Source organism: Cervus canadensis, chromosome 19, assembly GCF_019320065.1.
Source record: "Cervus canadensis isolate Bull #8, Minnesota chromosome 19, ASM1932006v1, whole genome shotgun sequence".
NCBI classification, from domain to species: domain Eukaryota; kingdom Metazoa; phylum Chordata; class Mammalia; order Artiodactyla; family Cervidae; genus Cervus; species Cervus canadensis.
In genome coordinates this window covers 46,726,704-46,754,301 of record NC_057404.1, presented here as the reverse complement: position 1 = coordinate 46,754,301, position 27,598 = coordinate 46,726,704, and the positions used below count along the sequence as shown (strand labels likewise).

Sequence of the window (27,598 nt, the reverse complement as noted above, 5' to 3'; positions counted from 1 at the left end):
AAAAACACTAAGTTAGAATAGAGGACAAAAAGTATATGATGTTCTAGTAGCAAGTACCAGGGCCTTAGAGCTGGGCATACTTTAGTTCAATTCCAACTGACCCCTGAGAGACAGCACTACCGAGTAGACTGAACTCTTTGTAAGGACTGGAAATAACACAGTTCAAGTACCCAGCACAGTACCTCCCTTCTTGACTCAGCCTGCTGTGTCTTTTTATGACATTAAGACCCAGAGGTTGGGTAGGGTCCTTGATGGGGTTAAATGAGGTCATAGATGTGAGGGCACTTTTAGAAGGTGAAATATGCTGTTATACAAATAGAAAGTGTTATGTGAAGACATGGTTAGATATTAAAATTGTTAGATTATTTCTCATCTCAGTTAAAACAGTATAGCAGTTCTGAGGACTCGGAGTTAAAACCATTCCAACCTATTGTGTTTACACTGCCACCCCCACTCTGCCGTCAAGAGATGACTCTGCTGGCGTCTTCTGAGGTGGGACAATTGCCAACATAAGCATTTAATGGCACGTGTGAAGGTTCATCCTCAACAGGAAGCATCTGAAGAAATGGACTTTATGGAGAGGCCATGCCATCCATTAACCAAAGGCAGCTCCTTGGCCCCCAGTCCTGGGGTGGCACATGAGGCTGCTGCCTAGAACCTATGTCTAGCCTGCAGTAGACAACATAAATCATAAAAAACACCTCGCTACATGAATGTAAAAATAAAAGCCGACATCCCATGCTTCAACTATATTTATCGCACATGTCTGCATGCTCATTTCCACCACTCCCATCCCCAGGGGAGAATGTGTAATCATGCATTAAATAAAACTAGAGTGTGAAGGGAAGAAGAACTAAAGTTCAGACCTAACATTGCTGGAGCCCCAAACACGTTCCAAAGACTGCATTCTCTCATTTAATTCTCAGAACTTCCCTATGAGGTAGGTATTGTTCTCTTCATTTTACTTAGAGGAAAATGAGGCTTTGAGAAGCTAAGTAACTTGTCCATCTTAATTGGCAGAGCTGGAATGTGAATGCAAATCTGATTGATCCCAAGTCTGAGCTCCTAATAACTCACGGAACCATCCATCTAGATCCATGGTAACCATTGCCGAAACTCTGATATTAACACGGCTTATAAGAAGAATGGAGCCACCAAAATGGTCCTGTCAGTTTTAGTATGAGCACCCCAAGTGCAGTAGATAATCTTTCAGGGAATTTTTTTAAAATTTTATTTATTTGGCTGCATTGGGTCTTAGATGTGGCACAGGGGATCTTCACTGTAGCATGCAAAATTTCTCATGTGGATCAAGTGCAAGGGCTCAACAGTTGGTGCAGTTCAACTTAGTTGCCCCACAGCGTATGGGATCTCAGTTCCCTGACCAGGGATCAAACCAAGTTCCCTGCATCGGAAGGAGGATTCATAACCACTGGACCCCAGGGGAGTCCCTGGGGGAACTTATTTTTAAAGGAACATAGACAACTATGTGGAAAAGGAATAATCGTAAAGGAATCAGAACCTGTTTCTGAGCCTGAAAAGCTAGAAATGATAAGCTTGAAAAGACTGGATGCTCAGTAGAGGGTTTTACTATTTGAAACACTGCCTGTCACTACATAGTAGATAGATAGGTAGATCTGTTTAGACATAGTCACAAGGACCCGAAGGCCAGTGAAGTAAAGCAAAACAGAAAATATCTTTCTAAAAGATAAAAAGATCTGAAGACGGAATGGGTTGCCTCAAGAAGTAGAAAGGGTCCCTTCACTAGCAGGTTCAGCAGTAGTTGGAGAACACGTCATCATGGAAAATGAAATCAGGATTTGAGTTGTCTCACATACTCTGTAACATATTGTATGAACTCAATTCCACAAACTTGGCAACTGGATTTTGGGTAATCTTGCAAAGACAGCTGGACAGGTGGGTGCAACAGAGCTGGGGAATGGGGTAAGGAGGGGTGGTCAGAGGCAGGGGAAGAGGTAGGAGTTTCCATTCAAGGAGGTGCCCTTAAAAAATGATGGAGCCAAGGAAATTTCCTCTAGTGTGGCTGAAGCTGTCAAGTATAATGATCAAGATAGCTTAGCAGCCATGATTCCCTCTACTCTGAACTAGAGTAAGACAGGAGACTAGGTTTGTTTTTGGCTGCACTGGGTCTTGGTTGTGGCGCATGGGGCTCTGTTGGCACCTCTAGTGCTATATGTTGGTGGTCTGTGGGCTTAGCTGCCTGGAGGAATGTGGGATCTTAGCTTCCCAATCAGGGTTGGAACCCATGTCCCCTACATTGGAAGGTGGATTCTTAACCACTGGACCCCCAGGGAAGTCTCTAGAAGTGACCAGTTTTATAGAGAGGAAAGCATGAAGCAGACCCACAGGATGCATCAGAAGTAAACAGTGGCGTCCTCATAGTCCCATGTTCTCAATCCTGGTATTCTCAACACCCGGCATCCCTGTCCTGAGTGTCGTCACACTCCAGCACCTGAATAATTTACCCTCTTTGCTGAAGACAGCTTGAGTGAGTTTCTCTTACTTGCAAGTCATAATACAAAAAGAAAAACAAGAGATTCGGGAAAAATGTATTTGTACCTTGAAATATTTAGGCAGATGAGTAGTCATTGTTCTAACAACAAAGTAAAGGCTTGTCTCACCACAAGTCTGGGTTTAGGTGCTTCTCTCTTGTGGTCCTGTGGCCAAGAGAATTGGGCCCTTGCTCTATAGTCAGTGGAGAACAAATTCCACATGAACAGAGGTTGTGTTTTTCATATTAATATAACCCTGCATCTGGCATTATGTCTTTTATTAATATAAATAAGTGTGTACTCATTACTACCTTCAGGGACTGATCTGTATCAGAAAACAGTACATAATGAAAAAAACTGGTGTGCTTTGCAGAAGACCTGGGTTCTAGTTAAAGCTCTACAACAATGAATCACCATTTTCTTATTAGCAAAGTGGAGAAATAACCTTTTTCCCAGTGTTACGTTTCAGGAATATACCAGTTACTAAGAACCTAAGTTACTTCACACTTCCCAATTCAAAAAAACATTAACAACAAGCATAGTCCCATCCATCTTCTATAAGCAAGTGAATGTCTATCAATGCATCCCACTCTGTGACCCCATGGATTGTAACCTGCCAGGCTCCTGTCCATGGGATTCTCCAGGCAAGAACACTGGAGTGGGTTGCTATGCCCTCCTGCAGGAGATCTTCTGGACCCAGAGATTGAACCCAGGTCTCCTGCATTGCAGGCAGATTCTTCACTGTCTGAGCCACCAAGGAAGCCCCTTACAAGCAAGGTATGCCGGATTTCCTCATTGTAATCCTATAAAGATGGTATTTTCTTTCTCAATCTGGGGCAAACAGAGATGAGCTGCTCAGACCTTCCTGATGGCTAGCTGCAAGGAGGGGCCAGCTGACAGTCTCCAAGCTTTGTCAGGATTCCCTCCCTTTCCACCACAGTAGTCTCAACATGGCAACAGGCCAAAATCCAGAGGCAATCAGTGGTACAAAGGTCCAGACCTTTCGACCCAACATGTTTCTGACAGGCATTCTTTCCTCTGGAGCTCCCCCTGGGCTGACAGCAATTGTCAGCTGTGTATCACAGGACGGCAGCTTCTCCTGGCAACATCTGCATCTTTTCTTTACCTCTCACTGGAATTATTGCTGTTGTTTAGTCACTAGGTCGTATCTGACTCTTCTGCAACCCCATGGTCTGTAGCCTGCCAGGCTTCCCTGTCCATGGGACTTCCCAGGTACCAATACTAGGCTGAGTTGCCATTTCCTCCTCCAGGGGATCTTCCCCACCGAACAATCGAACCCAAGTCTCCTGCATTGGCAGGCAGGCTGTTTACCACTGAGCCACTACGGAATCCCTTCATTGGAGTTACTCTCCACTAAACCATTTTGCCCTTCTAACTCCATTGTAGCATACACCTTCTAGAGAATTCTGTAATAAAATCAAAGACTAGTTTGTTTCCGATCTAGGCCATTAATTTACTCTATCTCATTTATTTAACCTCTGCTGACATTAATACTGCTTGGCAGGCTTTTTATCAGGCTGTTAACATTTTGGCAGTGTCCCCAAAAGCAAGAGTCTAGTACAAGGCACAACTTTTCCCTTCACATAAAACACTGCAATTTTACCAGCAGAATTATTTAAATACATTTCACTGTGTTTAGTCAAGATACTTTACTATAAAAACAAAAGCCAAACCTTAAAAGCCGCCATAGAAACACACCGCAAACCTTAACAGCGCCATCTGGTGGTGCTTAACGGGAACTTTTCACTGTTCAATCTCAGGCAAAGACATACGGAAATCATAAACCCTTTTTGTCACCTTGTCCATCTAGTTTAATCAAGGTTTTAAAATAAGGCTAAAAAAGAGAAAATATAAGTTAAATCAAGCCTTTAAAGTTGGTGAACACACACAGGTCTTGTTCTCCTTTTTCAGAGCTTTGGAGTATGGTAACCAGCTCTCCCACCTCTCATCACTATAGTAGACTGTTCTTCCGTTGTTTTTTGTTGGTCGTTATTTATCAGTATCTGAAATTCTATAAACATTTTTAAATCTTTCAATAATTTGGCTTCCTTACAAGAACATAAGCTCTGTGCTCCCTGGCACACATAGGTTCTCAAAACTTTCTGGATAAATAAATATCTTTTTAATGAACAGCTACATTTAGATCAGCCCTAGAAGGGAAAAAATCCAACTGAGTAGAAATTTTACTGTAAAGTTAAAGATCTTAGGGTAAGAATTGAGACCCCAGAGAAGTGTTCTCCCAACCTCCATGACAACCACAAGTCTGTTCCCTACAGGCTGCCCAGGTGGTACAGTGGTAAAGAATCCGCCTGCCAACGCAGGAAACACAAGGGATGCAGGCTGGATCCCTGGGTTAGGATGATCCCTGGAGGAGGAAATGGCAACCCACTCCAGCATTCTTGCCTAGAAAATCCCAAGGACAGAGGAGCCTGGCAGGTTAGTCCATGGAGTCACAAAGAGTCAGACACAACTAAGCAACCGAGCATGCAGGCTCAGCGCGCTGGGGGGAACCCAAAGCCCTGGCTAGAAGAAATTAGGGGGAGACCAGACTGGTCTACAGATGTTTTTATGTGCTCAAAATTGTATGAATTACTGGAAGTGAATGCCTGAAGGGAACTTCATCTAACACAATCAGATTTAAAACAGACAGGACTTCGTAGCCCGTGCTTGAATATTCATAGGGATATGGAGCTGACGCCTCATAAGGCATCCTGCCACCTATACCTGGGGACGTCAAGCTACCAACAGTAGCTTGACAGTTACAGGATGGGAGTGGATTAATCACAGACTGAAGATTAATACCATCAGTCAATGAAAAAAAAACAAAACGTTAATTATAAAAACTATTTATTTCTGCTCCTCTCATACATCATTGTTCCTGAAACAGTCTTCCACACATATCTGAAATGATGTACTGTCACACACTCTGTTCAAAGGCAAAGCACCACTGGTCAAGCTGATCAGCTGTCCAGAGTTCTCAGCTTATGGGATCACGCATCCTGATTTTACATTAATTTCTGAAGGTCAGAAAAGTCACCTCCAAAAAATGTTAAGGGATTTGTAAAAAATAATCACTTTATTCAATATTATAGCTATAGAAATGAAGTACATTTTAAGAAATGAAAAAAACAAAACAAAACAAAAACGAAAATGTCACTTAACATCATTGGTACATCAGTGAAGGCCAGCAGGAAAAAATACTGATAAGCTTGTCTCTGACACCAAGAAGGCATTCTAGTCCATGCTTCAATATGCTTCCTATGTTTTCAGTAGATGTTTCTTTTTTGCTGCTTTTCATCCTTCTCTGTATTTCGTATCTGAGGACTGGTACAGCCTTTAAAATTTCATTAACAGAAGCAAATTCAGTACCTGCTGATTTCTTCTCAAAAGGCACTCTAACCCATCAGATAGCCCCTGTAAAACATAAAATTTATAAACACAAAGAGTGAAAAGGAAGCAACATTTCAAAGTGTCCCAAACAAATTTTATGATGAATCAAAGGACAATCTGAAAATATAAATGTGTGATTCCTCGTTATGGTTCTTATTTCATATCTTGCCCCCTCAATAAATAAACACCTTACTGGGCCTTGGTTCCATTATCCTTCCCCTTCAAAGGACAAATTTATAAACCAATATGCTAAATGACGCCAGATGAGAAAAGAAAGAAAAGCAAATGTTATGTAAAAGTTAAAGCTAAGAGTTAGAATCCATTTCCTTTGGACTCTCACAATTCCAACAAAAGTCACAAAGCTTTTCATAGAAAGCAGCTCATTTTGATATCCTAAAAAGCCTACTATTAACAAAGGAAAAGATGGAGGGCCCAGAAGCTGTTCATGCCTGGGAAGGGAGCCCTCGCACCCTGCGCCTCTTTCTTTAGGAAACGTCCTGACGGTGGCAGGGGTGTTAGCTATCGCTGTTGAGCAAGTCAAACTTCACAATGTTCAAACAGGAGATCCTTTTACTAAATGCACAAGGCAGGCCCTGAAATTCCCGTTAAAGTCAGGTATTAAAAGTCTGCTTTATAAAGTTCCAAACTTTTTCTTTTGCAATAAATTCTTGCAACCTATTAGGATCAAGAGAGAAATAGAAAAGCTGTGTAAAACTATCCATATTAAGAAAGGGTTGAAAACATCCTGTCCTCATTGATGCCTTTAGAACTTCTCTGCTTTTGACCCTGCTTCTAACATGAGTAGATAAGCTTGGGCAAACCTCAGTTTTCTCATCTGTAAAATGGAGTTACATCAGAGAATTTTAAGGATTATATAAGAGAATCTACCAATATAGTAACTGCTATTCACAGCAGTAAGCACTTGACAAACATTAGCTATTATTAGTTCAGAGTCTCAAGTTTCTTCCTCTCTAAGGTGGCGCCATGGGGTTGATACCTCACATCATGCCTGACACAGCGCAGACACTCAGGAATGTGATTTTCCTCCTTCCAGTTCCTAGACCCACCTGACTCCCTACAGGTCCTGGGTCTATGTGCAGCCTAACTGATCTCTTTAGAACTTCATTTATCCCCATCCTTCTGCTCTACCAGCCTGGCAGATCCACACTCTGAGCACAGAGATACAGAACTTTAATCTCACAACCCTGAGACAATCCAGGTTGAATAAAAAATAAAAAGGCTCTTAACCTATATATTGATTTTGAAGATCTCCACATAAATTTGCTAAGGTAATGCCTGGTACTTCACAAAAAGCATACTTTAAGACCTAAGCTTCCCAAGTACTTAATCTAAAAGAGAACTGATACGTGTACGTATATAACTGAATCACTTTGTTGTACTCCTGAAATTAACACAACACTGTAAACCAACCATACTCCATTATAAAAAAAAAAAAAGATTAAACCTACAATAAAATAAAATCTCTGTCAGACAATTCTTAACAACAATAACAAAAAAAGACCTAAGCTTCACAGGAAATAAAAGGTTCAAGAAGATTCTAAGAAAAGTGTCCACCAGTGTCGGCACCAAGGGAAGCTGCTCAATAGCTAGCTCACGTTATGAAATAAAAGAACCGAGGAGACTTTAGGGACAGCTGTTGGTCATCTGCATGTGTTGATATGCAAACATATACTTTTGGACATTTATCTCTTGATACAGTTATATGCTGTGGTATTCTTCCTTGTAATTAGTGTGTGACCTATGCTTCTGCATCAAATAAAGCCATGTTTTAATGTTTAAAACTATGTCAGTAGGAAAGACATCAGGTCTTTTAAAAAGCATAGATCAGAAAAGATAAAGCAGGTTGTACCATTTCACTGCTATTGTTTTCTCAAGGTACCTCTTGTTAAGGATATCAGATTCTTGGCGAAAGTGAGGTGAGTGCCACCCTGGAAGTTATCTTACGGCATAGCCATCTTTTATCTCAGAAGCTGGTAACTTACCTGATGTGAAAAAATTCCTGGTTACTGGGGTTTTTTACTGTTCTGTTGTTGCTGTCTCATTTATTACATATCTAACTGCTTATACATGTTGGGACATCAAAGAGAATCTATGCCCAAGAAAACAAATTCCTTCCTTGCTGGTGGTAGTAACCACACCCCTCATGAGGAATCTGCAGGCCCACAGACCTGGTTCATCAACTCTCTGGGGCCTGAAAATATGCCAAAAATGCAATACTGTTGCTTCCCTTTATTTTCTAAAACTGTCCATTGTTTCTCCCCACTCCACACTCAAGGTACCAGGCAGTAGGAGCTGTAGATGAGAAACCATATCAAAGAGTGGACCATAAAGTCCCTCCTCTTAAAAACTGAAACCTTAGATCTGGCTTCTTGATAAGTTATAGAAATCAGCAACTTTTTGTTTAGACTATTGTTCTGTTTTGACTATATCTATCTATACCTGAAACCCAGAGAGTATACTCCTATTTCTTATTTACTGTTATTAGATCTTAGTCAACTATCTTGGAAACTGGCCTACAGAATGCAGAAGACAAATGTTTTACATAAATAATTACAAAAGTAAGATGAAAGCAATCCAGAGAATTAAACAATTTTCAAAATTTTTTTCTAAGCCAGAGATAGCTCAGCTCTGTTATCCTATCCTGCCCGGGCAGTGAAAGCCAACAAGTCCTAACCACTGGACCGCCAAGGAATTCCCAAACCAACTTACTTTTGTTCCAAAGATAACGTAAGCTTTATGAATGAGTATAAATAATGTAATATATATATGACAGTCTCCTTTTCTGTCCAAGGCTTAATGGATTTTGCTCCTAGCAATATTCAGAAAGCAGCAGCAATTAATGGCTTGAAAATACTATTATTATTACTACTACGATGGGAATTCCTCTGTATACTACAGATTAAACAAAAAGCACTTGTAGAGAAAAGTCTCCATCAGTGGGCACTGATGCTACAGCAAAATAACTTTCTCATGAACATACATGGAAATAATAGGAAGATCTATTTGTTTCCATTTTGCTACTAACTAACCTTAAGCAAGTCACACATTTCTTTGGTTCTCAAAATGTTCCTCTATTTAAATGAGGGTTAAATTAAATCTCCTATGATTTCAGGTGATCCAGATAATTATTTTACCAGTTTGCAAGTTAAGATATTGATTATACAAAGCACTGAATAACTTACGGCAGTTTCATTCTCATGAATACTCTAGCCATGAAAAAACTCAACAGGACACACACGAATCCAATGAATAGAAGAAGAAACCTATTGAGTTTGGGGATGTTTGGTGCATTGGATCGGTCCAGGATTATAAAACCTAAACCTCCCATTGTAAACAGGAAGCTGGATGCAAGTCCTTCCATAATATACTGTCCATTTACTCTGAAAAAGAAAACAGCAAAACAGTCAATGAAAATTTCCAGAAAAATAAAAAGCTTTTTCCTCAGATTGAAATTCCTATTTCTGCTAAAACGTTTTTGTGCTTATTTTTTATTCTTAAGTATTTTACCATATTTCTGGCTATTCATTCCAATAAATATTTATTGAGAGCCTATTATGTATCAAGTACTGTTCTAGGTTCTGGAAATACAACAATGAATAAAACAAGAGAAAAATCTTTCGTCTTCATGGAGTTTATGCTCAAAAAAAACTTTAAAATTCAACTAACACAACTGTCTATGTAAAATCAATATGCACATTTTAATTATTAGCTTAAAAAGTCAACTACTATAGGTACATGAACCTTTTACTCAGAACTTTAGTTTTGCTTTTAAAAGTTATGCTATTTAAATGTCTACTATCAATTTCAAATTTTGAACTGGTTAGAAATGTCTCTTGAGTTTTATAGTAATTAACAAACCTCTTATTTCAAAGGGAAACTTTTAAAAGCAAGTTTTCTTAATTAAGGCTTCGTGACCTCCACAAAGATTTCCAGTAACCTATAAACTCTTAAGTTTCTGTATATACGGGCATATGATTTTTCTAGTGATGCATGTGCGTGCTCAGTTGTGTCCAACTCTTTGCGACCCCATGGACTGTGGCCTGCCAAGCTCCTCTGTCCACAGAATTTTCCAGGCAAGCGTACTGGAGTGTATTGCCATGTCCTTCTCCAGGGGATCTTCCTGACCCAGGGATTGAACCTGAAGTCTCCTGCATCTCCTGCACTGACGGGCAGATTCTGTACAACTGCGCCACCTGGGAAGCCTCTTTCTAGGGATGAAGAGCTTTCAAATTCTCAAGAGTTCACGGACCCCTAAAAGGCAAATTTCTCTGTTAAAGATAGGATTTATACAAAGGCACATGTAAAGGAAGTATATGCATGTATGTGTGTAGTATGTGTACATACACATTTATTTGCTAAACTAATTGCTTTAACTGAAAACAACACATGCAGCAGTTTCAAAATTCAAATTCAAACATCAACCCTGTGAAAAGTCTCCCTACCAGCAGGATCTTCAGCCACCCAGATCCCCCCTCCTCGCAGAGAATCACAGTAATCTTTCCAGGAATATTCTCTGCATAGAATACCATTCATGTAACTGTAAATACAAATATGGGGCTTCCCTGGTGGCTCAATGGTAAAGTATCTGCCTGCCAATGCAGGAGATGCCAGTTCATTCCCCGGGTGGGGAAGATCCCCTGGAGGAGGAAGTGGCAACCTGCTCCAGTATTCTTGCCTGGAGAATCCCATGGACAGAGGAGCCTGGCGGGCTACAGTCCATGGGGTCGCTAAGAGTTGGACACCACTGAGAGTGAGCACACACACACACACACACAAATACAAATGAAGAGCTATCTTTAGGTAGACAGCTACCAAGTGGATTTTATAAGGCAATACAACAAACACTGTTCAAGGGAAATAAACAACAGGGACTCTCAAGTCTCAAATATTATTTTTCTTATTTAACAGTATAGGGTCTTCCCTAGTAGCTCAGCTCAGCTGATAAAGAATCCACCTGTGATGCAGGAGACCCCAGTTCGATTCGTGGGTTGGGAAGATCCACTGGAGAAGGGACAGGCTCCCCACTCCAGTATTCTTGGGCTTCCCTGGTGGCTCAGCTGGTGAAGAATCCGCCTGCAATCTGGGAAACCTGGGTTCAATCCCTGGGTTGGGAAGATCCCCTGGAGAAGGGAATGGCAACCCACTCCAGTTTTCTGGCCTGGAGAATTCCATGGACCATACAGTCACAAAGAGTCGGACACGACCGAGTGACTTTCACTTCACTCCACAACAAACACTGCTGAGGAGAAATAAACAACAGGACCTCCCAAGTCTCAAATACTATTTTTCTTATTTAGCAGTATAATCCACTGGTCCAATTTTTCTTTTTTTTGACGGTGCTGGGTCTTCACTGCTGTTTGAGGGCTTTTCTCCCCTAGTTGGAGCGACTGGGGGCTACTCTCTTGCGGCGGAGCCTGGGCTCTAGGCGCAGGGGCTTCACCAGATGCAAGGGCTCTCGAGTGCAGAGAGCATGGGTTTAGTTGCTCTGCAGCATGTGAGATCTTCCCTGACCAGGGATCGAACTGCATTGAAAGGCAGATTCTTAACCACTGGACCACCAGCAAAGCCCCACACATTTTTCCTTAATTGGCCAAACAGTATATATCTTAGGCTTGTCAGCCAGATAATTTGTGTCACACCACAGTAGCTTGAAAGCAGCCATAGATAGTACAGAAGTAAATGGTTGTACCTAACTCCAATAAAGCTTTATTTACAAATAAATACGTTCCAGTTTACTGACCCCAGAACAGCCTATAAATAAACATATTTTAAACTGATATCCTCCTTTAAATAAGTGATTATGTCCACCACTGTGAACTATTTCCTGATAAACGGATAATATACTTTTATTCTTGTTCTTGTCCACTTCCTACAATCTCTAAATTTAGCATTTTAAAACAACTATTGTCAAAATACAAATTGACCCAATAGGTTGTGCCATAATTTTAAATACGCAGGCATGCCCCAGCAATCTTCTTTCCCACCATCAAATCATTCAAAATGGTATCTTTTACCTGTAGGCTAAGAAAGCGACTGGTCTCTGATGGCCGTGTTCATCAGTCACGGAGCCGACACTTGGAGGCTCAACAATAACATCATAAATTATTCCTAAATGAAAGATAACAACATAGATTAGACTGGATTTCTAATTTATTTAGTTTTTATCTATTTCTAAAGTGAAAGTGTTAGTTGCTCAGGTGCATCCGCTTCTTTGTGACCCTATGGACTGTAGCTTGCCAGGGTCCTCTGTCCATGGAATAACTCCAGGTAAGAATACTGGGGTGGTTAGCCACTTCTTTCTCCAGGGGATCATCCTGACCCAGAGTCAAACTGGGTCTCCTGCATTACAGGAAGAATCTTTACCATCTGAGTCAACAGGGAAGCCCATCTGTCTCTAGAGGTTCATTTGTATTTAAATAATATTTCCTTTTGGGGCTTCCCAGGTGGTGCTAGTGGTAAAGAATCTGCCTGCTGAAGCAGGAGATGCAGGTTCAATCCCTGGGTAAGGAAGATCCCCTGGAAAAGGAAATGGCAACCCACTCCAGTATTCCTGCATGGACAATCCCATGGACAGAGGAGCTTGGCGGGCTACAGTCAATGGGAGTCACAAAGAGCTGGATACCACTGAGCGACTGAGCAGAGAAATCTTAGAGCCTGAGTGTTAGAGAAGATTGGGAGCCCATTCATAGAAAGATACTGAAGTTAAAGGAAGTATCTGTCTACAAAGATGCATTTATATTCAAACAGAACTGTTCTAATGTATTATTACAGTGAAATGAGGCCCAGCTTATCTCCTACACTTCAGATAAACCATTCAGAAATTCAACTCAGTGTTTTTAGAAAGACTTGTAAATCAGAATTATCTCCAAAAAGAGGTATTTTATGACAGAATTCATTCAGTAACTGTTTCCAAACTCAAGAATGACTCCACAATAAAGGAGATTTAACATTAAAGGCTATTTCTAATTCAAGAAAAATGTTACACATATGCTTGGATATGTTTCTATAATTAAGAGTTAACTAGAGAATTATTCTTGCTTAAAAGTAAAATGAGACATTTTAAAATCATATCATTAGGCAGACTGGCAATATTGGAGACACATGATCATTAATGTTAATATCTTTCATTATGTCTTAATGACCACTTATGTTAATGCCCATCAACACTGCTTTCCAAATCTCCCACTGTCAACATCTACTCTTTTATCTTCTCCACTGTTTTCCACCATCCTCATTTTTAGCTTTTTTTTAAGCATAGCAAGACTGTCTCCCTCACCTCTGATAACAAAACCACCATTTAGGAATTCCCTAATGCTACCTCACCATCAAATCCACAAACTGGAACCAGCTTCCATCCTCACCTCCTTCCCTCCAGCTACACCAGAGGAAGAGTCCCTCCTCCTATCACCATGGGATCCCCTTTGCAATCATCAGGACTCCACACCCTTAACATCTCAAAGACTGTTCCTTTGGCTAGCTCCTCTCTTTCCTGCATTATCAACCTCCTGTTCCCTACATCAACCTTTCCCTGACACCAGATCCTCCTAGTTAACATTCTCTTTCTATGCTTCCTTTTAGAAAAGGAGCCAGGCTTCTTTCTGGAAAAGAAAAAGAATTTGCTAAACTTGCTGTCTCCACTTTCTCACTTACCCTTCATTCTTTAACTCACTCCAATCTGACTTCTGCCACCACTGATATTACTCTTGCTAAGGTGGGCAATGACCTTGCTGTGGTCAAATTCAAAGGACATTTTCAGTTCTCATCTTAGAAGGCTTCCTAGTAGCACTCCATCCAGTTTACTAAATCCATTTTCTTGGGGGGTGGGAGGGATGGCTTCTTATGGCTTTTGTGACACTCCTGTCCGTGTTTTTCTTGCTCTCTCTCCAGCTGAGCCTCCTCTTCTATAAAACCACTAAACATTCAGAGTTCCCTAGGGCTTGATCCACTATTCTCTTCTTTTTCTACATTCTTTTCCCAACTGAACTAATCCCCTCACATGGCTTTTCTATGCTAATGATCCTCAATGTGCCAACACCTATCAAATGTTAGCACCATTAAAATTAGATGTAAGCAAGGAGATCCAACCAGTCCATCCTAAAGAAAATCAGTCCATCCTAAAGAAAATCAGTCCTGAATATTCACTGGAAGACTGATGCTGAAGCTGAAACTTCAATACTCTGGCCATCTGATGTGAAGAACTGACTCATGTGAAAAGACCCCGACACTGGGTATGACTGAAGGCGGGAGGAGAAGGGGACGACAGAGGATGGGATGGTTGGATGCCATCAGCGACTCAAAGGACTTGAGTCTGAGCAAACTCCAGGAACTGGTGATGACAAGGGAAGCCTGGCATACTGCAGTCCATGGGTTGCAAAGACAGACACAACTGAGCGACTGAACTGAAGCTCCTTAAGGACAGAAATTCTGTCTCTGTTCTTCAATATCTGGCTTATAGGAGAGGTTCCAAAAACATCTATTATTGACTAACTTCAATACAAACCTCTTTTCCCACTTCCTATCTGCATACTTGACATTTTCAACTAATTATAGTTGGTTCTGTCCAACTATTATATATCCCAAAGTGACCTCAGGGTTCACCATTCCCCACCAAAAAAAACCAGTTTATTTCTTTAGTCTTCTCAGAAAATGACACTTCCGCCTACTCAGTGCTTCATGCCATTCTCCCCCTACATCCAATCAATCATCACCAAGATTCTGCTTCCAAGATATCTTTCATTGTATCTTCCTCCATCTCTGCTGCCACCATCCTAAGTCAACTATAAAACCCACCTAATTGGTCTCTTCGTCCATATTCGTTCAAACTTTTCCCTCTGCCCAGATACCCTTTCCCCCAATCTATCAGATTTTGGCTAACATGTCATTTTCTCAGGGACTCCAATGTAAATGATGTTCCTAACTCTGATTATTTTTCAAAACCTCTTTTTCTTTTCCTTCAAGGCACTTGTGGCAATCTGCAATGGAAAAAATGTTATGGAGAAAAATTGACACGACATTTAATGTGTCTCAACCAATGGCATTATAAGCATCAGGAAGGCAGGGCCCTTATCTGTTATATTCATTGTTCTCTCCAGTACTTAACACCTAGAACTTAATAGGGACTCAGTACCTTATTTGCTGACTCTTTCTCAGCAATAAATATCGTTTATTTATAAAGGTACACTCAGTATTCAGGTGATTCCTTTCCAGTGGCAAAACCAACTCCCATATGAGACAGCTCATGGCCTTGGCCACTAAAAAGGGTCCTCTCACTTCCTCCAGAAGTTAGGGCAAAGAATCTCCCCATTATAAAAATCGACAGGGAAAAAGGGGCCAGAATGAAAACTGTGAGGTTTCCAGTAAAGGCCCTGGCTCCAAGGGAGTTAAGGGTTACAGGGAAGATTTTTAGCAGATGAAGGGTTTTTTTTTAAAAGCAACATGCATTTTAAATTTTGTTTATTCAGTCCAGCCCCTATTAATGTGCTGAGCAAATGTTAATGCTAATGTTATGCTAGGACAGTATCTTAGCAACATAAAAAGTATTTTAAATGTAACTTATTTTGAACATAAATTAACTGTCATTATCCTAGAATTGGAAGGAAGGTAAACCTAAAAGTTCATGCTAGAACTAATCCTGAATTTCAGATACTTCCCTCTTCAGTGCCAATTATTCTCACAAAACGGCTTATGAAAATGACGATGTCTCCGACTATTCCCTTAAAAATAGAGTCATCTGCTCTCGCTGTCCCTAATCTGTACAGTTTTAATTTTATCATTTCCAAATTAAGTTCCCCACTTCCCAAAATCCAAAAGTGCAGTAGCACAGTGCTGAGTAAATCATGGAAATGCTGAAGGGGTGGTGGCTATGAAAAGACTGCAGCCGGATTGCCAACTCACCACTATATAAAGCGACGCCCCTTTTGTAAAGAATAGGATAAGATGATAATGCAGAAGTGTTCAAAAGTAATGCTATTCCCCTTATTCTTTAAATTATCCACTTCTGCGCTCTGAAATACGACAGCTTCTGAAGATTTATCGCCAACCTCAAGCATTTATCAAAACCGTGGTTTCGGAAGATTCCATTCATATGTTTTGCTGACTGAGGAGAGAGCGACACGAAGCCTTAGGTTTGAGCTAACAAATCCAAAGACTGTTAAGTTCTACAAAAGTTCCAGGGACCACAGACAAAGAGAAGGTGGAAGTCCCACACCCTCCTGATCAACAGTGGATATAGAATGGGCCAGAACAGATTATCCCAGGGCCTTTGTTAAGTAACTCATGGCATACAATAAAACAGCAACAATCTGGGCTTGAAAAATACACTATTCAAATCGGATCATTTGGCTAAGAGGCCAGGAAAGTCAAGGCAATGGGATAGGGAACACGAGACCTCTCAAGATAGAAGACCGGGCGTGAGGGTAAAGAAACCTTTGGGCGGTGAACACTTAGGACCCCAGAATTTCCCTCCACCCTCCGAAATGGTTGAGAGCAGAGCGATGCTTTCCCTGGCTGAAAGTCAGGGAACTGACGCGCCCCCAGGGCGGGCCGGCTCTCCGCGCCTCTCGGGCCCCAGGCAGGCCGAGTTACCTCCGGTGATGAGGAAGTAAGACACCACCACCAGAGCGTACACCGTCATGGCCGACGGCATGTGCACCCAGGGCGGCTTCTTCAGCTTCAGGTTCGGGCATTCGAGCACTAAGAACGGGACTCGGTACAAACTCTCCATGTTGGCGGCGGCAGGGGAAGCTGTCGGCCTCCAGCCCACGCGCCACCCGGAAACAGGCCCGCCCTCCCTCTCCGCGGCGCGTGCGCAGGGAAGCGATCGGCAGGTCCGTAACGCTCAGAGGCAGTGTTTACACCCCCAGAAGAAAAGAAGGGACTATAAAAAAGGATAAGTGACGTGACACAAAACTCTGTATTATAGAATCTTGTGAAGCAGAAATTTGAATAAGAAGTTCAGTTATTGCCAGTGAATAAACAGGTGATTTGTTTACCTTCAAGGACCTGCAGGTCTTCAGACGTGGCCAAGCCGGAGAAGCAGAGGGAACGGAATCTATCTGAGCCCCTCCCACTCCCAGACGCCGCGGATTTTGGAAGCTGATTGGACGCGGAGCGCTCTAGGTTCCCAGAGCCCGAGGATGAATGGGGAAGTTTGAGAAATACTGTCTTTTTTTATTAGCGGGTTTTTCAGAGTTTGAGAAAGTCCTAGGTTGTTGAGCTTTTACTTCCTGATGTAGCAGTGGTGATAATAATAATAGCAACTGTTAATAATAATTGGTAAGTTAATATTTTATAAGATTTGAAAATATATATCTAATTTAGATCTATCACAAATGTCAAGAAGTCATCGCCACAAGATGCCTAAAGCGGAGACCTTGAAGTAACCAAAATACTATTTTAAATAACCCGTGTGCTCTTCGTAAATGTTAAAATCTTTCAGGCCGAAAATCTTTAAATCCTCCTGGTTTCTCTCTTTAAGAAACCTCCGTGTCCAAAGTATCAACAAATCTTTTCGGTTGTACTACTACTATATATATATATATATATATTCATATATATATTCATCCACTTCTCTCCATTCCATATTTACCACCCTAGTGGAAGGCACCATCGTATATAGCCTGGGCTAGATATTTACAGTCCAAGCGGATGAAAATAATTGGTGGAGAATTTGTCTTTGAGGATGGACTAGATGGCCTAAAAAGTTTTTTTTGTTTTCTGTTTAGTTTTTCTTTTTTATATACCCTCTTCAGTTCAGTTCAGTTCAGTCGCTCAGTCGTGTCCGACTCTTTGCGACCCCATGAATCACAGCACACCAGGCCTCCCTGTCCATCACAAACTCCCGGAGTTTACTCAAACTCATGCCCATCGAGTTGGTGATGGCATCCAGCCATCTCATCCTCTGTCCCCCTTCTCCTCCTGCCCCCAATCCCTCCCAGCGTCAGGGTCCTTTCCAATGAGTCAACTCTTTGCATGAGGTGGCCAAAGTATTGGAGTTTCAGCTTCAGCATCAGTCCTTCCAATGAACACCCAGGACTGATCTCCTTTAGGTTGGACTGGTTGGATCTCCTTGCAGTCCAAGGGACTCTCAAGAGTCTTCTCCAACACCACAGTTCAAAAGCATCAATTCTTCGGCGCTCAGCTTTCTTCATAGTCCAACTCTCACATCCATACATGACCACTGGAAAAACATAGCCTTGACCAGACGGACCTTTGTTGGCAAAGTAATGTCTCTGCTTTTTAATATGCTATCTAGGTTGGTCATAACTTTCCTTCCAAGGAGTAAGCGTTTTTTAATTTCATGGCTGCAGTCACCATCTGCAGTGATTTTGGAGCCCCCAAAAATAAAGTCTGACACTGTTTCCACTGTCTCCCCATCTATTTGCCATGAGGTGATGGGACTAGATGCCATGATCTTAGTTTTCTGAATGTTAAGCTTTAAGCCAACTTTTTCACTCTCCTCTTTCATTTTCATCAAGAGGCTTTTTAGTTCCTCTTCACTTTCTGCCATAAGGGTGGTGTCATTTGCATATCTGAGGTTATTGATATTTCTCCTGGCAATCTTGATTCCAGCTTGTGCTTCTTCCAGCCCAGCGTTTCTCATGTTGTACTCTGCATATAAGTTAAATAAGCAGGGTGACACTATACAGCCTTGACAGACTCCTTTTCCTATTTGGAACCAGTCTATTGTTCCATGTCCAGTTCTAACTGTTGCTTCCTGAGCTGCATATAGGTTTCTCAAGAGGCAAGTCAGATGGTCTGGTATTCCCATCTCCTTCAGAATTTTCCACAATTTATTGTGATCCACACAGTCGAAGGCTTTGGTGTAGTCAATAAAGCAGAAATAGATGTTTTTCTGGAACTCTCTTGCTTTTTTCAATGATCCAGCGGATATTGGCAATTTGATCTCTGGTTCCTCTGCCTTTTCTAAAACCGGCTTGAACATCTGGAAGTTCTCAGTCACGTATTGCTGAAGCCTGGCTTGGAGAATTTTGAGCATTACTTTACTAGTGTGTGAGATGAGTGCAATTGTGCGGTAGTTTGAGCATTCTTTGGGATTGCCTTTCTTAGGGTTTGGAATGAAAACTGACCTTTTCCAGTCCTGTGGCCACTGCTGAGTTTTCCAAATTTGCTGGCATATTGAGTGCAGCACTTTCACAGCATCATCTTTTAGGATTTGAAATAGCTTAACTGGAATTCCATCACATCCGCTAGCTTTGTTCATAGTGATGCTTCCTAAGGCCCACTTGACTTCACATTCCAGGATGTCTGGCTCTAGGTGAGTGATCACACCACTGTGATTATCTGGGTCGTGAAGATCTTTTTTATACAGTTCTTCTGTGTATTCTTGCCACCTCTTCTTTGTATCTTCTGCTTCTGTTAGGTCCATACCACTTTTATCTTTATTGAGCCCATTTTTGCATGAAATGTTCCCTTGGTATCCCTAATTTTCTTGAAGAGATCTCTAGTCTTTCCCATTCTGTTGTTTTCCTCTATTTCTTTGCATTGATTGCTGAGGAAGGCTTTCTTATCTCTCCTAGCTATTCTTTGGAACTCTGCATTTACTCTCTTAAGATTCTGCAAATGTCTGTTTCCTTTTGGGTTAAGAGTGACTGATTATAAATCCAGCACAGACTGACACCTTTATAATTGAGCCATGTTTTTATGTTTTTGTGTGTTGCTGAGCTCATGATTTTTTACAGGATGGCATGCGTTGGTTCTGCACTTTTAGTGACTCAATTAAAGAGAAATTGTTTAAATACCATAATAATAAAAATACTTATAAAATGTAGTAGCATCTCACTCTAAATATAGACAAGGCTTGCTGCCCTTACTGTTTACCAGTGAGAGTCTCCCCAGAGCCTTACCCAGTGTGTATTAGGAAGGTATGTTAATTGTAGATTATGAGAGAGCCACTAATAACACCAATAATAAAAGCTGGTTACACCAGAGCCAGCATTTATACATGGGAAGTTTTTCTAGGGACTATACAGCAGAATATTTCTGAAATTCCCATAGTTTTATAAATAAGGAAAACTTTGGAACAATTAAAAATATGTTGCCTTGAAAAAAATAAGAAAAAACATATAAATTAAAATTTTTAAGCTTCCTTCATATCTTCTGAAGGGAAGCTAATGTTAATTAACTTACCTTTTGGCAGATATTATATTGTCATTTACATTAGTTCTTACTTACTCTTCATGACAATTCTATTAGGTAATTACTAATGTCACCACTTCACATATGACAAGACTGAAGCTTAGGAAGTAAAACAAACTCAAAAGGTATATTGTGTGATTGGATGAGAACTAAAGGCCATTGCCCTAACATAAACCAGATTTAAGATATTTGAAATGAGACAAGTTTATATACTTATCCTTCCTCTTATATATCTTGGGGCCAAATAAGTCCATATACACTGTGGATAAGGCACAGAAGTTTTTAAAAGTACCAACTTTCTAATAAAAAATAAAACTAAAGTCAGAACATATCATATTCACCTACATACCAAATTATTACTGTCATGTCTTTATCCTAAAAGTTTGTTCCAAGAACCAATTCATTATTATTTTTAACATCTTAAACTTTCAAATATTTTTCAACTTGAGTTTGTAATATTCTACAAGCCAGGTAAAAAAAAGAAATCTTTCATGAGTCAAATATGCACATCTATTACCATCTGTGTCCTAACCAATAATCTTCCTATAGAAAATGTTTTTTTTAATACAACATAAACTTTGAGACTGAAAACCAAACAAATAATGAATATAAGCATGGGCATTAGGGCATGCCCTTAAGTAAACAGAATCTAATTCAGTGGGTGATTATTGTATGTAGATGAAGTAGGACAAATGTTGAAAGAAACAAATACTTGAAACATCATTTATTACCCTGAACTGCGAGCCGGGCAGGGGCAATGTCCCTCTGCCTGCCCAGCCACCAGCTGTTTTTCAGTAAAATCAGAGTTGATGGATTAAAAAAAACACATTTTGTATAGCAGAGCCTATCATTTTAAGCTACAAATAAAAGCAAAAATGACTTAATTCTTGCTGTGCATGATCAAATCCATACTCAAAGGAGGAAACAAGCATAAAACGTATTTACTAAGATGTTCATACTTAGTGTAAAAAATTTTAATAAAAAGCCTTGAAATCAGGAATGTCTCAGCCAGTCAAAAGAGAAGGTAAACCCTACAAATAAGTTTTTTGTTTTGGGGGAGCTTTTTTGGCTGCTCAGCATGCAGAAGAAGCTTAGTATTCCAGCCAGGGATCTAACCCACGCCCCAGCAGTGGAAGCACAGATTCTTAACACCTGGACCACCAGAGGAAGGGTCCACAAATAAGCTTTTAACTAAATTCTAAACAAACCAGAGCTATCAAGGCTATTAATACTACTAACTTCAGTTTATTTAAATATAGACTAGATAGGAAATTAGTAACTTTTTTAAAATCAGAGAATAATATACAATTTTATCCTAGGTTTATTTCCAAAGATATTTTACAGTTTAGATGACAGTCTCTTGAACTATGCTCTTCCCTTCTGGATTTTGTATAAACATGAGAATGTTTGTTTCCCCAACTCAGTGCTTATTGAGTGATAACTCTGCCAGGCACTGTGTGAATCACTATTATGTATCATGATCTATACAAACTCTTTCCAACACAACACGCAATTGTAGATTTTATCACTATTGCTGTCATTCTTTTCTTTTTTTTTTTGTTTTTTTTTTTTTGTTTTTACATAAATTAACCCATTTATTATAGGCTAGCAACATTATCAAATGGTGGTGCTTCTACTGGTCCTTCAATTCCTTCAGTCTTCTGATGGCAGACTTTACTGTGACAGCAGAAGTGGTGTTGTAGGTCCAGGCACCACCAGCTACTGTTTTCATGCAGGAACCACAGTGCCAAATGCCCACAGCTCTTCTCTTCATCTTGGTTTTGCCACAGAAAGAGCAGGTATACTTGGCGTGCTGGCTGATTTCAATTTTCTTCACCATTTTCCTGAGGGAGGCACCATAACGGGTCCCGTATTTGCCCACGATTCCGACCTTCTTGGTACGTTTCGCCATGTTAACGCAACCTAGATCCGAGCCCAAGAGCGCTGTCATTCTTTTCAACTTTGAAAATTAGTAAGTAAAACATAGGTACATGCCCATTGTAACAACAGAAACACATATGGAAATATTTTGCTTCATCGTGCTCCTGCTAAGTTGCTTCAGTTGTGTCTGACTCTTTGCGACCCCATGGACTACAGCTTGCCAGACTCCTCCATCCATGGGATATTTTCTGCAAGAATATTGGCGTGGGTTGCCATTTCCTTCTCCAGGGGATCTTCCTGACCTGTGTCTCCAGCATTGCATTTACCGCTGAGCCACCGGGGAAGCCCCTTCTCTTCATCAGTGCTCTCATTTTAGTTCTCCTTCCAGAGGCAGTGAGGATCCTGGGATTAGTTTTGGAATGCACAGTTGAAATAAACATATTCAGGGTCAAAGAGTCCCCATCCTTGCTCCTTTCTTTTCTTTTTTTTGCCACCCTAAGCTGCTGGTGGACTTCCCCAGTGGCTCAGCAGTAAAGAATCCATCTGCAATGCAGGAGACACAGGAGACCTGGGTTCAATCTCTGCATCGGGCAGATACTCTGGAGAAGGAAATAGCAACCCACTCCAGTATTCTTGCCTGGAAAATCCCACAAACAGAGGAGCTTGGCAGGCTACAGTCCATGGGGTCGCAAAGGGTTGGACACAGCTGAGCACGCGTGCACGCAGTACTTTGTAACATGTGAGATATTCCTTCCAAGGTCTTTGCAAACTATACATATAGTTACTGCATCTGACTTCTCCTTCCACCAAGTTGCACAATGCTTAGGGAACCACTTAGGATTTTGGAGGCAACATATACCTCATTTAGTCATGCTATTCCAATCTATTTAGTGAGTAGTCCAATAGCTGCTTGTTTTGAGTAAGACCGAGAACAAGCAAAGACTATGCAACAGGTCCAGCCTGCCAGTTTACTAAACTGCTCTGTCACTTGAGCCTTATGACTCAGCAGATCCAATATCATTTATGATATTGGATTTATGATGTCTGCGGCAGGTAGGGATGCTCTATGAATTTTTTGACAAGCCCCTTGAGGTGAATCACAGCATGAAGCCATAGACTTTTAGAGCAAATCTATGTCATCCTTAGCAGGTAAATAATTTCCTTTGACAAATAGCTTCTGGCTCACCACTGGGTCATAGTGGAGGCTAAACTATTAATCAAGGGCAACAAGTCCCCATGAAACCTGAACCAGCCATCTCCAATTTGGCATTGTCTGACCTTAGTTCCATTCAGTCACTCAGTCGTGTCTGACTCTTTGTGACCCCATGGACTGCAGCATGCCAGGCTTCCCTACCCATCACCAACTCCCGGAGCTTGCTCAAACTCATGTCCAGCGAGTTTGTGATGCCATCCAGCCATCTCATCCTCTGTCATCCCCTTCTCTTCCTGCCTTCAATCTTTCCCAGCATCAGGGTCTATTCTAAAGAGTCAGTTCTTCTCATCAGGTGGCCAAAGTGTTGGAGCTTCAGCTTCAGCATCAGTCCTTCCAATGAATATTCAGGACCGATTTCCTTTAGGATTGACTAGTTTGATCTCCTTGCAGTCCAAGGGACTCTTGAGAGTCTTCTCCAACACCACAGTTCAAAAGCATCAATTTCTTGGTGCTCAGCTTTCTTTATGGTCCAACTCTCACATCCATATATGACTACTGGAAAAGCCATAGCTTTGAATATATAGACCTTTGTCAGCCAAGTAATGTCTCTGCTTTTTAATATGCTGTCTAGGTTAGTCATAACTTTTCTTCCAAGGAGCAAGCATCTTTTAATTTCATGGCTGCAGTCACCATCTGCAGTGATTTTGGAGCCCCCAAAAATAAAGCCTTCACTGTTCCCATTGTTTCCCCATCTATTTGCCATGAAGTGATGGGACTGGATGCCATGGTCTTAGTTTTCTGAATGTTGAGTTTTAAGTCAAGTTTTTCACTCTCCTATTTCACTTTCATCAAGAGGCTTTTTAGTTCTTCACTTTCTGCCATAAGGGTGGTGTCATCTGCATATCTGAGGTTCTTGATATTTCTCTCGGCAATCTTGATTCCAGCTTGCACTTCATCCAGTCCAGCATTTCGCATCATGTACTCTGCATATAAGCTAAATAAGCAGGGTGACAATATACAGCCTTGACGGACTCCTTTTCCTATTTGGAACCAGTCTGTTGTTCCATGTCCAGTTCTAACTGTTGCTTCTTGACCTGCATATAGATTTCTCAGGAGGCAGGTCAGGTGGTCTGGTATTCCCATCTCTTGAAGAATTTTCCACAGTTTGTTGTGATCCACACAGTCAAAGGCTTTAGCATAGTCAATAAAGCAGAAGTAGTTGTTTTTCTGGAACTCTCTTGCCTTTTCAATGATCCAACAGATATTGGGAATTTGTTCTCTGGTTCCTTGGCCTTTTCTAAATCCAGCTTGAACATCTGGAAGTTCACGGTTCACGTACTGTTGAAGCCTGGCTTGGGGAATTTTGACTCATTGGTAGTGGCTAATCATTTGGTAAGTGGATGTCTAAAGGGAACTAAAATGAATACAACTGGAAAGGTGTTGAGGAGGTCTGGAAGAGAGACATATGGATAAACCTCTCTGTATTGGCATGAAGTATGAAAATATTTGTACCCCATGTGAATTTCCACCAAATAGCCATCTGTGTAGGGAAAGAATTTTAGGTGGATGAGATGACCCTTCCTGTGGACATTAGTCATCTTCTTTCCCCAGTCACTCCTGTCCTTGTCCAGCAGGTCCACAAAGGGCGTGGCGGCACAGGTGGAAGTTATGCATGGACTTTCACTCATCAAGGCTGATCCGGCGAGAGCCACTGCTGAGCGCCCCAACTGCCAACAGCAGAAATCAGCAATGAGCCCACAGGCTGGCGTGGTTCTCCAGGAGCATGAGCCACCCACTTGGCAGCAGGTTAATTACACAGGAACACTTCCAGTAGCACTTAGTTCTTACTGAAATAGATGTTTACACTGCATACAACTTTTCTTTCCTGGCCCACCGTGCTGCTACCAAAATCACTGTTGTGTGGACTTGAGGAATGCCTTAATCAGTATCATGGTGGCCCACATAGCACTGCTTCTAGCAAAGAAACCTGTCTGACAGCATGTGGATTGTGGTGACTGGCTCTTGTTATGGAATTCACGGTCTTATCAAGTGTACCATCGCCTGGAAGCAGCTCTGTGAATGGTGGAATGGCCTTTTGAAAACTCAGTTATGCTTCCAGATTAATGTCAACACCTTCTAGGGCTAGGACAGTGTCTTCTGAGAGGCAGCATGTGCTGTAAATTAGTGGTCAGTGTCTGATGCCTCTTCTCTTATAGCCAGGATTTACCAGCCCAGGAGTCAAGTGTTGAAGGTGGGAACGACTCCACTCACTGTTACTTCTAGTCAAGTACTAGTAAAGTTTTTGCTTCCTATTCCCTACAACTTTAGGCTTTGCTGGTCTAGAAGGTTTAGTCCCAAGGGAGGAATATTTCCACCAAGGAACACTTCAGTGGTTCCATTAAACGGGGTCAATGTGTTTTTTAGCACTGAAATGTCACCTTGGATCTCTCACAGTGCTGGCACATACTGTGTGTGTGTGTGTGTGTGTGTGTGTTAGTCATTCAGTCGTATCCAACTCTGCAACCCACAGACTGTAGCCAGCCAGGCTGCTCTGTCCTTGGAATTCTCTAGGCAAGAATACTGGAATATGTTGCATTCCCTTCTGCAGGGGATCTTTCCAACCCAAGGATTGAACCTGGTTCTCCCACATCGCAGGCAGATTACCATCTGAACCACCAGGGAAGCCCATAGTAGGACTCATTAAATATTAGTTGAATGAATCAAAAAACAAGCAAACCCTTGGCTCTTCTATCTCTTTTGATCCTTCAGTGCGTCATCTTAACAATTGTGCTTAATTAATGTTTCTTTAGTTTGTCCTCTCCTCTCCATCTTCCCCAGCATTTAATAGTCCAGACCTACATTGTCTCCTGCTCCATTTCTCTCAACTTTGCAGGCAGGGTGCTCTTTCTAAGAAACTGAACACATCTCAAAAGTGCCCATTAAGACTCCAGCCTCACTGCTAACTAGAGAAGTAAGTTGGGTCAGAAGCAAAATTTGGCTCATTTTTATTCTTTACTATCTCCTTTCTTTTCTATCTCATCCCTTCTTTCCATAGTTTAATACCTATTTTGTGGACATTGTGAGTATACTCTGAAAGCATCTGCCTACTTCTTAGGAGAGGTGGGAACCAGTGAGGGCAAGCAATAGTGCTGGTCATAATACTGTTCACCATTATTCATTCTTCAGGTGTCTGTGGAGCATGTAGCAGAGACAGCACTGTTCAGTGCAATGAGGGGTGCCTGATTCCTGCCCCCAAGAAACTGGCATTATAATCAAAGGAGAAACACATACCCAGTTAATGGCAGTGCTGTCTGAGAAGGTCATGCTTATTGGAGGTTTGCTTTGAGAATCCTGGAGGGAGTCATTATCTCAGGTAGGAAAAGGCAGGCTTACCAAGGAGTTCATATTTGAGCTGAACATAGAAGGAGGAGCTGGATTCCTTAAGGGTCAGGAAAAAAGCTTTTCAGGAACAAGGACCAGCCTGAGATAAGGAAGAAAGATGGAAGAGTACAAAGGAGGATGAGTGGTTGTGTATGACAGAAAGTGAAAGAAGAATGGTTGGGGATACTACTCACAAGGGAAGGATGGGGTTGGATTGTAGAGGGGTTCTCAGGACGCATTTAGATTTTATTATGTAGGCAGTTAGAAAACCACTGAAGCTGTGGCTGATTCATGTTGATGTCTGATAGAAACCAGCACAGTACTCTAAAGCAATCATCCTTCATGTAAAAATGAATTAATTAAATTAATTAAAAAAGGGGAAAAAAATTGAAGGATTAGTTTTTTAATGGAAATAGTCAGTTGTGTGTTTGAAAGATAGATGAAACAGCAGAAAGATGTGAGGCACAGAGACCTTTCAGGACCTTCATGGGGACTCTAGGTGGGAGATGATGAGTGTGTGATAGACTGGGGAGTGGAAAGAGCAGGGAGCTTGGTCGTGATGGACAGATTAAAAGCATCTTTCACAGGTAAAATCAGTTGAATTTGATCAACAAATAGATACGAGGCTTGGTAAAAATGAACTGTGTAATAATGGCCCAGGCAACTCTGCAGCTTTGTCCAAGGGCTGGACCAAACAGGAAGGTTTTCCTGGAGCAGGAGGAGGAGGCTGGGGAAATGGCAGGTGTCAGGCAGTGCTTACATGGATACAAGAGCCATGTCGAAGCGCTTCCCCCAGGGACTTTGATTATAGGTGCACTCCCTGCCCATCACCCCCAGCCCACACAGCGGCCCCTCAGAGATGCAGGGAGCAGGAGGCTGAGGTCCTGCCATCTGCTGGTGAGCACTGCTGTTCTAGAAGGACCCTGCAGGGCTGGACCTTAGTAGGGTTGGGAAAGAGGCTAGGTTTAGAGATCCAGGAGTCAGCAGCGACTGGGTAATGGTGGGAGCCATAGCAGTGGATGAACTATGAAATATGAAAGGGAGCAGGCAGGGCTTTTGTTTGGAGGGATCTCAAATATCCTTG

General features: G+C 41.5%; 2 protein-coding genes across 2 annotated transcripts; both read right to left on the bottom strand.

The window, feature by feature from the left end:
* Window positions 1-5,580: 5,580 nt before the first annotated feature.
* OSTC (oligosaccharyltransferase complex non-catalytic subunit) lies at window positions 5,581-16,731 on the bottom strand. Its single transcript, XM_043438620.1, has 4 exons — window positions 16,527-16,731; window positions 11,957-12,050; window positions 9,125-9,322; window positions 5,581-5,945 (listed from the first exon to the last, which is right to left on the bottom strand). Exons 1-4 carry the CDS (start codon window positions 16,663-16,665, stop codon window positions 5,927-5,929), a joined length of 450 nt encoding a protein of 149 aa, XP_043294555.1. The 5' UTR covers window positions 16,666-16,731; the 3' UTR covers window positions 5,581-5,926.
* A 4,945-nt stretch (window positions 16,732-21,676) lies between these two features.
* LOC122422153 (60S ribosomal protein L37a) lies at window positions 21,677-26,300 on the bottom strand. The gene is made up of 2 exons (XM_043438449.1): window positions 26,296-26,300; window positions 21,677-22,043 (listed from the first exon to the last, which is right to left on the bottom strand). Exon 2 carries the CDS (start codon window positions 22,009-22,011, stop codon window positions 21,733-21,735), a length of 279 nt encoding a protein of 92 aa, XP_043294384.1. The 5' UTR covers window positions 22,012-22,043; window positions 26,296-26,300; the 3' UTR covers window positions 21,677-21,732.
* Between the last annotated feature and the right edge of the window lie 1,298 nt (window positions 26,301-27,598).